This window comes from Elaeis guineensis, chromosome 15 (assembly GCF_000442705.2).
Source record: "Elaeis guineensis isolate ETL-2024a chromosome 15, EG11, whole genome shotgun sequence".
NCBI classification, from domain to species: Eukaryota; Viridiplantae; Streptophyta; class Magnoliopsida; order Arecales; family Arecaceae; genus Elaeis; species Elaeis guineensis.
The window spans coordinates 74,917,258-74,929,838 of NC_026007.2; the positions used below are offsets into that span (position 1 = coordinate 74,917,258).

The following is a 12,581-nucleotide window of genomic DNA, read 5'->3' on the forward strand; positions in this document are numbered from 1 at the left end:
AAGTATATATGCATGTAAAAAAATTCACATATTATCCGGTTAAATTTTCAAATCCATTTCTCAAAGTACATAGATCATATATTCAAAAATAACTTATATATAAAATTAAAATAATATATACTTGATCCATTTTATCAAACAGAAAACAAAGCACATAAATCAAAATAGATAAATTAAAGTACTATGAATAGCTTGTGGTTAGTCCTTGTGCTATAGTGTTCCTTGTCCACATGATATATAAGCCCCGAGCCAGGTTTGCTTAATTTGATACTATTTATAATAATTCATTATTTCATTCAACAAGTGTTAGCTAGAGGTTTCATATTGGTTCTTTGGTTCTATATAAGTATCCAAAATATTTTTATTACAAAATTGATATAGGACTAAATACACGCATGTGAGCATAAGCTCTCACATGCATATTAAAAAATATTTTATTACAATGTGAAACTAATTATATTACTTTAGGAGCTAAATCTATCAATTTTGAAAGATTTTCCTAAAAACTAAATTAGGAACTAATCACGATCTCCTATTGCTGCGGTGTTGATTTTGTTTAGATGCTAAGTTTGTCAAATACTCGACTCGCACGCTCCAACGACTCCATGGCTAGTCCAAAAACTTTCATGCTGAACTGAGAGACCAGCTAGTCTACATGAGTTATCCTCCTGTGTTACACACTCGTTTGATTAATATATAAAACAGATGGTGCATCTCTCATTCGCATCTTATCCGCCCGCATGTGTGCATGGTATCATGCGTGGGCACACAGAACTGTGCATGCCTGAAGGAGAGAAGGAGAGTCCGGGCAAGGTAGTCTGATTGCTAATGACATGGAAATTATTATGTGCGTCTCTAAGTGTCTAACTTTGCAACTCCAAGCAGATGGATGGCGTATGTCAATGGACTGTATGTAGCCTTTTCATGCGAGGAATATGTGAGGGGAAAAGCTAGCTGATTAGATCTTGAGCCATATATATATATATATATAGAAGTGGATTGGTGAACATTTACAATCTCATGAGAAAAGGATCATTCTGATGAGGAAACATATGGCAGCACGTATATATACATGATCTCTGGGCTTCTGGCATATGATACATAACATAATAGTATTAACACAGATGAAATGAAAGCAGACAGTCTTTTGTTTTTCTCTTCTTCTTTTTTTTTTTTTAATTTCTTCCTTTCTTTTCATATTAGGTGGCTCATGTCTGTGCTGTAGTTGTCTGGCAATCGTGTTTATGGAGAGATACTGGACAAATATAGGCATATGCAGCTCATCAGTCGGCAGTTATAGGCCAAAAGAAAGCATTTTTTTTTTTGGACCAAACTCCAAAGTGATTGAGCAAATTATTAAACTATGAAAAATATTACAACCGTTTCAATACTCAAACGGTCTAACAAATAATTTTAATAACAATTTGACAAACTATATATCCTATTCAAATATGATCATGACTTCGTGCATGCCCATCAATCATCATCAACTCTCCAGCGAAATTGTTCCAAATTTCCTGCAAATTAATGTCGCAATCCTAATGCCAGTTCTATGCTTGGATGGGAAAGACCGAGTGTTGGTGTTAAATCGCTGACAACTTGTCGAACAAAGCACATCAAACGACTAAATGAAAGGCTTGATGTACAGCTATAGCTATGGCGACCAAACTTGTCATTGTGCTACGGGTTTTTTGTGTACTATTTACTGCTTCCTTTAACTGAGTCTGTCTCTTCGCTGAATTACCTTTAATCACGTACGTAGATGATAAAACAATTTAAACATTAAAATGTTTTACTTTCTTGCTCTTCAATTAAGCACCAACATGCATAGTCCCACAATCTTCACTTTTCTCAGGCATTTTCTTTTTTTTCCACTAGGCAAGACGATTTCTTATACTATTTACCTATCATTTTATTGTTTCAAGAATCATGGTTGTGTTTTTTTTTTTTGGGGGTAAGAAAGGAAACATATATGGTTGTTAGGAGAATAAGAGTATTATGAAACCAAGGTTTCCTCCCTTTTCCTGAACAAAGAAGAAGAAACTACTCATACACCAACTCAAAACAAACAAAAATGGAGGAGATGATCAAAACAAGGATGGACTCGATGCGGGCCGGAGGTTTTCAAAACCCCTACACCAACATCATGGTTTCATAAAAAGGGAAAAAAAGTAAAGAAAGAAAGGAAGGAGAGAATCCTTCTTTAGCCTCTTAGCTAGCTAGATGCGGAAGCCACAGTCGAGAATCTTCAGTAGCTTCTCTTTTCTTTATGTTACTTATGTTATCTAATGAAGAGCTTCATCTAGAAAGTCATTCTTAACGAATGCTTTCAAGTTGCACCCTTTTTTTTTTTTGAAATTTAAGTTGCACCTATTATTCGAATATATATCAAAGTTGATGGAATGGGCATTGCGACAGATCCAAAGAGTGCACGAGGAAGCATGGGATACATGGTCAATGCAAGAGAAATCAGTGATCGGCTTGTTCAGTGGTGATGCAAATATTGAATTCTATCAGAATTAGGATTTCTAGAGCATCTCAACTTTCAAGTCAATCAAGTCAATACCATTGTTTCTAGGGGCATGGGCTAGAGTAATTTATGTCCGTTTGATGAGGAATGTGATTACTCATTTTGAAGTAGACTTCCAGTTACAAGTTCTGAGCTTTAGCTAATTAATTGTCATTTAATTTGCAAATTTGGGCTTAAATATGAAGAATGAGAATAAAGTCAAATTTGAGCTATTTAGATTTATATAGGAAAGGTTTTTATTGTGTTTTGTGTTACGTTAAGAACATTAAATGGTAGTCTTGATTTAAAACAGTTTCACGAGTGCTACGATTGGTACATGAGTTTGTTTTTGTAACTTTTTACAATAGAATAAATCATATATGCAAGCAAACTAATCATGTATTCTTTTTGAGTACACTTCTAAGTAAAATTTATTTATCATGAAATATAAAATCCACAAAATGCAACGGTTCCTTGCGTTTTGGGAGCAAGATTGTTTTATTTATATTTCTTTTTTTGGTGCATGATGCCTTAGCATTTGGGCTAAGCTATTATGTGCTTGTGTGCACAAGAGAGAGAGAGATACACTGAGAGAGACCCTTAACAAAAAGGAGTTGTTTTGTTTAGGAAAATTTGCGTCTATGACAGAGCCACTACTAAATATAGAGATAAAAAACTTCAGAATCCCGACGATCCTTGGAAAATGATATGAAGCTTCAAACTTTTCTCTTTTGTTTTACAAAAAAAAATAAAAATAAAAACGATGAATCATTGATCACAATAATTTGCTTTATGCTACAATAAACACGTAAAGGTCGATGTTGACATGCTCTCTATCTAAGAATAGATTCCTCTACACCTCTATGCCAGAGGAGCAAATAAATTTTGCCTAAACCAAGTTAGACCATCGTAGATGAGCAGATAAGCATCTCAAATATATAATAATTAAGTCACTGCCAATTATTGAGCATGATAGACTTCTATTGGTCGCAGGTGCTTTTGAGGTTGGTTTCTCTTGGAGGACAGTATTCTTCAAAATTCAAACCGGATGACTCTCTTTCCAAGGAAGAATATTTTTATAAATATATACTGTCTCCTCTGGTGAGCAGTGATTTACTGGGTCTCATAACCTCGATAAATGGTACTTTCCTTCATGATGCCATGCATCAAACATAAATAATACTGCGATCCGGAGGGAAAGAATTACAGCCACAGCCAAAGAAAGCTCAAAAGATTAAAATGATGGGATAGATTAATTATAAGATGAAAACTAGAAATAAAACTAGAGATGAAACTAGAAACAAAAGATTGAAATGGAAACTTTTCTTTTGAAAAGATCATCTGACGATCATGAAAACTAGAAATGAAGCTTTTGCAGAAAAGGCATAAGCATCACGAGCATCCCATAAAAAATATATATATATCTGGTTCACAGTAAGTGATTGCGTGATGGAGATTTCATGAGCATGCATAAGGAAACAAAAGCCAGGAGCTTCACAAATTATTTATCTACAGGAGCTTTACAAATTATTTATCTAGGGGATGTAAGTCATTCCTCTAATGAAATAAATATTTATTCTAAGTATCTAAAGAAAAAACAACACAAAATTAATCACGAGTAGTCCATATATAGTCCTGTTTATCCAACATTCCTACTATATTATAATTCTAATATCTACAATATTTTTCATCAAAAAAGAAAAAAGAAACTAGTGTTACCCTTGCAAAACTAACAACAAATAAGGCAATGTGCTAGCTCCTAGAAGTAATGGCAAGGAAACTTCACTGAAGTGATCTCTCCCTCTCTCTCTCTCTCTCTCCCCCCACCCCGATCTCTCTTTCTAGAATTGGTGGCTGTAACTCCTGAAGATGGTCTCTCTTTTCTTTTTTCTCTTTCTTCTCATTGTTGGAAGAGGGAGTGTCAAGTTCCTTACTTGTTTGATGAGAGGAGTGCTTAAAAGAAGGGCCAAAAGGATAAGACCAAACATGTGGTTAGAGTTACTCAATGTAACCCATCATCTCGACATGTGACAGCTCTAACATGGAACAAAACAACCGACAGCACCTCCATGGTATTATACCCATTTGGCCTTTTTTCCATGCCCTCTTGCTGCATTCAGCTTTCACACCCTGGAAGGAGTGAGCCCACAACTCCAGCACACACATCCGAATAAACAAGGCAACCTTTGAGCTAAGAACTACTACTCTCCCACCACCCTCAATCCTATTTTTGTGACAATTAAAAGACTCATATCTAGTAGGTATGAGTATTAACAAATATAAACAAAAGAGTTTCTTATATGTTTTACAAATTAAAAAAGACCCATGGAACTATAGGGCCAGGAAATCATTGATCAGATGACCCTATATATGAGTTAAGAATTTTAAGTTCACTGACTGTTGGACTCGATGGATCTTGGGGTCTTCATTCGCTAGGAACTTCAGGATCCTTCTCTTCTGTGTACTGTCATCACTCGCAACTGTTTCTCCATCTCTATATATATCTCCTGTTGACCTGAAAGGCTGAATGGTTTCTCTCTCTCTCTCTCACACACACACACAAAAAAAAAAAAAAAAAAGTGTCTGAATGCATTGCAATTAGTAAATTATGGCTGGTTAAAGATCAAAAATTCATGGACGTAATATTCCCAAGGATGGAAATGGGAATGGAGAAACAAGGAAAAATGATATGACGAGAATATGATAAATGTGTCACAGCACTGAATTTTGTTGAACCAAAGACTCAACACCATATCCGAAAAAAATAAAAGAAAACAAAAGGAACAAAAAAAGAACAAAAAGAAAAAGAAACCCTAACTTGAAACTCTCTGGAAACCATCAACACTCACTCTTCTCCTGCCTCACTTGAAACCCTAGCTAAAACTCTAAAATCCATACCTCTCACTAACACACACACAAAAAGAATGGTTTGCATGTATACTGCGAGCATGTTTTATACTTCAGAGAAATATGAGATTCGAAGATGATAGAAAAATGATAGGATTAAATAAGAACAGAAGAGAAAGATCGAGAGCAACATCATCGCATGCATGGGCGCGAGACCAACCGAACCTACGATTCGCTCGTGCTCATCGTGTCATGCCGGCCGTCGCCTCCGCCATGCGCTTGCTGGGACCTGGTCTGCACCTGGTCGGAAGCACTCGGCGGCAGCCGATACGCATTGAGAGCCGCAAGGATTCCCATGTGCCCCTCGCCGGAGCCTCCTCCTCCTCCTCCTCCTCCTCCGCCGCCGCCGCCGCCGCTGCCCGAGCCGAGGCCTAGCTGCTGACCTGGCAGTAGAGCCATAGGGGTAGGGATATTCATGAAATGCAGGCCACTAGACATGGATCCTCGGAACATTGTGGTGCTGCCCATCTGTGGGAACGTCCATATCGACTCACCACTCGCTATACTTTGGCTGTTAGGGTTTGTTACCATCCACAAGGTGCCCGGTATTTGGCCGTGGCTCGCCTGGCTGTAGCTCGCCATCTGGTGTTGTAGCGGTTGCTGCTGCTGCTGCTGCTGCTGTGGCAAGTGATGATGATGTTGTTGAAGCTCCTGCTCCCACCGGCGCTTCCGCATGTTACCGCCAATGTCGGCGTCCGACGGTGTGTCGGCCCCGATGCAACTGCCTGAATTGAAATTGAGGAGCAAGGACGAGGAGGATGACGAAGGGCCCTCAGGGGGGAAACCGGAGCCGCCGATCCGGAGTGGTGGAGGCGTAAGGCCGGTGGCAGAGCTGAAGTAGTTGGCATGGAGGCGGGAGGGGACGGATATGCTGGAGCCGGAGCTGCGGAGGGAGATGTTGAGTGAGGTGAAGTTGGCAGGTATGGTGCCTGTGCCGGTGGCGGCGATCACCGCAGGCTCGGCCTGCTGCAGGAGCCACTCGATGGTCTCGCCGTCGGACTTGTGGCCGAGCTCGCGGGTGAGCTGGAAGACCCGTGCTGCGCAGAGGGCCGGCATGCGGATGCGGCGACCCCGGCCCTCGACCTTGGTGTGGCGGTCCTTGGTGGAGCTCCGCTTGGGGGGAGCCTTTCGCAGGGGGTCAGTGGCAAGCTCGTGGCCGCCACTGCCGCTGCCACCGGCAGCGGTGGAGGGGTCGGAGGAGATGGCGAGGGACGGGTAGCCGGAGCTGGAGCAGGAGTCCTCTTCCTTCTTCTCAAGGAGCTGGAGGGGGAAATTGGGCCTTCGGGATCCTCCGGTGGCGTCGCCCTCCATGTTGGATCAAACCATGGTGGTGATGGTGATTTGATTGGTGTGGGGATGGGGAGGGGAGTGAATTAATCTTTGAGAGAGCTACAGGAGATGAGATTGAAGGTCTAGGCCTTTAAGGAGCTCGTAGGGGACCCAATTCGAGTACCTACGTTGTAGACTAGAGAAAAGGGAAGCAGTAGTCGGATCAACCTGCAGGCTTGTGGAGTTTGTAGAATGATACCTAAAATTCAAACTTGGATGTGTGTAGAGATGAAACGAGAGGCTCAGAGTGAGAGATCATACTATTTCATGGAGTTTGGTAGGACATCCAATTCAAAATTTTATGTTTGCGTAGATAATAGAAAGAGAGATGGATACCTGTGGGTGGGGTGGGTGAGGGGGGAGGCGCAGAGAGAGAGAGATCAAACTCTTGTATGGAGCTTGGAGGTACTCTATGGAACACCCAAGTGTGTGTGATTTGTGTGGTGGGGGTGATAAATCAAAGAACTCTGGAGCCCATGGGACACCTAAGTTCAAGTTTTTGACATGTATGGAGAAAGAGGGATGATCAATTGACAGTAGATGAAGTGAGAGAGAGAGAGAGAGAGAGAGATCCAACTATTTAGGGAGTTCGTAGGACACACAATTCAAATTTAAGCCTGTAGAGATTGGAGGAATAGATAGAAAGGGAAGGCGAGACTTAATTGCTCCATTCTCTCTAAACTTCTAGAGAGAAGGAGAGGGGACTTGGAAGGATAAGGAAGAAGGAAAACTTTAAGCAAGAAATATAATGAGTGGAGATTACATGGTGGCATGGAAAGCAATGGTTTTTGAGGAAATGTCTGCTTTACCGAGCTTTTTTTTTTTTTTTTTTGCCCCCTCTCCTTCCATCTTTTTCTTTCAGGTCTTCCTTTCTTCTTCTTTTTTTTTTTTTTTCAATCCTTTTACTGTGGCGGGGCAGTCACTTGGCTCAGACGCCACGTGCGGTGCTCTTTATCATTCAATCCACAAAGACATTAGTGGCCGAGGTGGGTCCCTTTTCCGAGTCAAAAAAACGAGAGACTCCACAGAAAGGAAAATCAGGTGGGGCCCCCCTCCATTCTGGTAATCATTCCATTACCTTTTCCCCATTAGCCTTTGCCTTTGCCTTTGTTTTCCTAACCATGGTTGGGATCCCGGGATGGGGCCCTTCCAAATTCCCTCTGCTTCAATGCCTTGGCTAGGGTTAGGGTTCCCATATGACCCACTTTTTTGAAAAAAAAAATAAATGGCAAAACCTTTAGCTATAAGCTTGCTTTTAAACCATCAAACCCGTCGGGAGAGCTTATTAACCTTGCTTTGCGCCACTCTTTGGAACGTATGGAAAAAAAAAATAATAAAAATAAAAACTTTGCCTTGGATCTATTAGGACATTTCCTGCAATGGGAGTACTCATGGGAAGTGGGAGAATAGATTGAAGCTATGTCCTCCATTTTTTTCCAAAGACTTTGGCCATTTTCCATTTAAGAATTGTGGTCCACTTTCCGTAGAAAGCCTTTCTTCAGTATACATCTACAGCTTTTCAACCATGTGGATTAGAACATATCATGTACTTGTGCCTCATGGTTGTGTTTTCTTTGTGCCAAATGAGAGAGGGGCACCTGCATGTTATGGAGACATTGATGTTGGGCATCAAATGGGACTACTGTCATGATAAATGGACATCAATGACATGTCTCTTACTGCATCTACTAAACTATTTCCAGACTATACATTGTTCATTACTTGATGAATTCGAGCTAAAAGGTGGTTTAGCTATGATGTTTTGGGCAAGGAGAATTGGTGGAGGTGGGTAGGACCCCAAGCAATGCTAGCTTGTTCAGTGAAACATACTCCTTTCTTTGAAAACCTTGTACAAAACCTTAGCACGCCCTTATCCTATGAGCAATAATTTGCTTAAGGGTGTTAAATACGGAAGCTTGCGACTTTGTAGCAATAGAATCAAAACCAAAAGAGAGAAAATGGAAAAAGGGGAGTCGGTTGTGCAATCACATTGTTCCAAGTGCTCACTGCTCAGCCTGCCATTATTTTTTTTCTTTTCTTTTTTCTCCTTTTTTAAAGATTATGTACTGGTTGTTAAAAGACCTGATCTTGAGATCATTAAAAGATTTTAAAAAAGATAGAAAAAAGGTGGGGGGGAAGATGCCAATGTGTATTTTAGCTTGAGGATTTGAATTTATGGATAATCTTCCAATGCTCCTGCCCTTTCGTTAAAAGGAGATGGGGCATTTGATGAGGGTCTTAAGGGAGACAAGAACCAGAAATTGGGGGTGGGTGGGGATGGTTGGGGAAGTAAAGGAAATAGAAAAGGGTGTGGATGTTTGGTAACCAACACTCCTAGTTTAACCGAGACAAGAGGAAACCAAATATGAGAAGATTCGTCCTATGGGGCTCAACAAGAAAGCAAGGAATAAAATATTGCATTAATCATGTAGAATAATGACATGAAATCTCTTAAACTATGCTAGGGCCCACATAAATGTCCAAAATGTCAAGAAATTTGGTGAGTATAAAGAATAGATGATGGAAGGTTTCCCATGACTAATGATTGAGAAAAACAAACAAATAAACAATGATGCACCAATTGTTTAATAAGCAAATGGGCTTAAGGTGCAAGCTTTTATATAACTAAATTAATTTGTATGACATGAGCTGAAGTTTTGTTCCAAGTTCTTCCTTCTGCATGAGCTGAGACTTGTATTTATAGTCTTGCGCAATTGAAAATTTTACCTGGCCGTGATGCACGGTTCAGCCAAGTAATGGATGAAAGACTCGTAAACTTCACTATGAAATCAAAAGGACAATCAGATAAGATCATTCATAACAAAATTAAGTTGAAGCAGATGGTTGAAGAGTATAGATAAAGCTCTGAGTGATACATCATCCCATAAGGAGTATTGTTGGAGCTGATCAAAAGGCTTCCAGTTTCCAACCATGTAAGCTGAAGTGTAGTGTGGGTGTTACATATAATCCCTTGCATTAATTATTGCACACATGGGTGAGAGGGTGTTTGGCAAATCTCATGCGTTTGTGGATAGGAAATTAAAGATACGAGTAATATCTTTTCAAACTTTATACATATGACGCCAAGCTCTACTCCCATTACAATTATCATACCAAAAAAAATTTAGTTTACGTTCATTCAAGATTTTACTATTACCTGGAGCTATTTGTAAGATGTTAGGAGTTAATTGTAAAGAAAATTTTATTGACACGAAAGTTTGCACCCCGCCATGTAACAATAAAAAGCAAGCTCGACGTGACCTAGAAAGCAACGTTCGTCCTATGTGTGGCATCTTCACATGCCACCGTTCTGATGTATGATATGTATCTTATGATAACAACAACATCTTTGGAAAATTTCAAAAAAAAAAAAAAAAAAAACCCAATAATAATGATGTGACAATGTCAATAGTATACGTTGGCGACCAAAGCAGCAACATAAATGCTTTCACTAGAGTCATGCATAGTGTGCTATCTTGTCCATCATGCGCCACACATGGCTTCTCCACCACCAAATTCTTTTTTAATTAAAGGAAACAGTTCAAATGCAACCAAACTCCATCAAAATTAGTACAGCTACACTTAGTAAGAATGTTGCGGACACCCGATCAAATGTAGTTATCACCTCTCTTTTAATAAGATTTTTTTAATCTTCTTACCAAAAAAGTGCCATCTTTGGGGCTGGATCCTTCAAGAGGTACCAAGAACATTAGTCCGACAACTAATGTTTCTCAACATGACATGGTTGGCAAGAAAAAACTATACCAGTCGTTACTTCAAATGTAAATGTTGAACTTGATGGTGAGACGCATGCATGCACTCAGCAAATTCAGCCAAAATTATTTACTGGAGGGACAATATGTTCTCCAATGTCAAGTCAATAGCAGTGCCAAATAAAAACTAACAAAAGTAAGTATTGATGTCTCAAGGGCACTGGACCTCACAAGACGAGATCACCTTGAAAACATATTATAAAAGACAAAATACAAAATCATGTTACAAATCCTCACCAAAATCATAATTATTGCTAACTTAGCAAGGTGTGAGCAAGTGTAATGATGAGCCATGAAGCTAAGCCAAAGAAGCGGAGCTTTACTGTTACCCCAAAAAAAAAAAAAAAAAAGCGGAGCTTTACATCAGAAAGATGGGGCCCAGGGTCCAGCTGGGTGGCGAATGTCCTTCCCACCGGCACTGCCGGGGGTGGGTGGCCTGGAGCCGCCACGTCATCAGACAGTTGGAATCTTCCTGCCTGGATCCCCAGGGATGACGTCACCCGGAGGAGCCACCTCTCTTTTGAGAACCCGCGGGGAAGCAGGCGGGCCCCATCCCAACCAGCCCTAGGGCTGACGTCGCCCCCCAGAAGAACTGGTTGTTCGAATTCCACCACATCCGCCACGTGGGGTCCGCCCGTGTATTCCGGACTCGCCACCACTAATGATAGGTTTTTTCCGGGGTTCGTGCTGGGTCCAGCCACGCAGCCGGTGACCTCACCCCCATCCCTCTTGGCAAACATGGGCTGGTGATGTGCAAGCATGGAGCCATGGACCTTCTAGGCTAAAGCTGGTTTGGCTCGAATTAAGAGTTTTCACCTAAATTTCAAACAGACCTAGTTCAAATTGGGGCCTGACCTGAGAGAAATTATGAAGTTTATGGTTGTCCATTGAGTCCGCTGATTAGGTGCACATTGTCATTGTAGTAACATCTACCCTTGCAACCACAATGCAAAAGACTTTGAGCCCACAGGTTCTTAAGATTCAAGCTCCATCTCAAATTTTTTATTCTATATATTCCCCATATTCTAAAAACAATGCCTTCAATTCTCCAAGGGAAAGAGAAAACAAAATGCATGAAGCAAAAAATAGAAAGGGATTTCGTAGCAAACTTAGATTTTAAATATTAATTTGATGACATAACAAACATTCATTTTCTGAATTGATGCTTAAACACATTTGCCTAGCAACCACCAAACAGCATGGTTTCAGTAGTGGAACGATGCTTTCCAAAGAAAATTAACGAAGGATAATTATAATGATAGCAGGTCATCATTTGTCTCAAACACAATCATTCATCTTTCTTTTCAATCACATAACTTAGTGGTGATAGGACTCGCTTCCTGTTATAAAAAAACATTCCACTTAAAAAAAAAAGAATCATACTAACATCCTTAATCCTAACAAAGTAGGGTCTAGTTACATCCCTCTTCAGCACCAGTCAAGATGGGCCTAGTGAACTTAAAGTGGATCAAGTTGTGTGCGGCAAGCCATGGGTTGGTCAGCACCCTTAGGAATGGAGAGTCCAGCCTGTGGACGGGTACATGCCGAGTTCCCCGATCAAATGACAAGTGAGCTTGGTTCTTACTCTCAACCTGCCAAAACCCAGTCCATTGCCAACCCTACAACTATAATATCTGTGTAAAGAATCCATGCAAGCACCCAAGATCTGCAGTCCGTTTTCCCCAGACGAATCCCACTCACTGCCAGCAATAAGAGGTGAAAAGGAGCAATCTCTTTAAATCAGCCTTCAGATATCAAAACTAAAGGCATGTGTTTGCTCCCTGCTCACACCCTCAGGGACCCACATAACTTCCCAATATGGGCTCAAGCCAGAAGAGCAATACAAATGGACGGAAGAGGTGGGGCACAGAAGCCTAACGTTCACTGGGGGTGAGCAGAAGCCAACGCTCCGACCATTAATTAAAGCCCCCTCTCGGGTTGGAGGAGGCAAACTGTACAAAGCTGAAAGAGGACACGCTTCCTGCTCGTAGTTCTTAGTGGGGCCTATGTTCTTTGCCGAAAGGGCTTGGGCCCAAGACATGCCCAAAATAGATAAGGCCCAG

At 40.7% G+C, this 12,581-nt stretch overlaps 1 protein-coding gene across 1 annotated transcript; it reads right to left on the reverse strand.

Moving 5' to 3' along the window:
• Positions 1-3,982: 3,982 nt before the first annotated feature.
• On the reverse strand, positions 3,983-7,509 carry LOC105058332 (transcription factor TCP14-like). Its single transcript, XM_029268426.2, has one exon. The coding sequence runs from the start codon at positions 6,725-6,727 to the stop codon at positions 5,582-5,584; it is 1,146 nt and encodes a 381-aa protein (XP_029124259.2). The 5' UTR covers positions 6,728-7,509; the 3' UTR covers positions 3,983-5,581.
• Between the last annotated feature and the right edge of the window lie 5,072 nt (positions 7,510-12,581).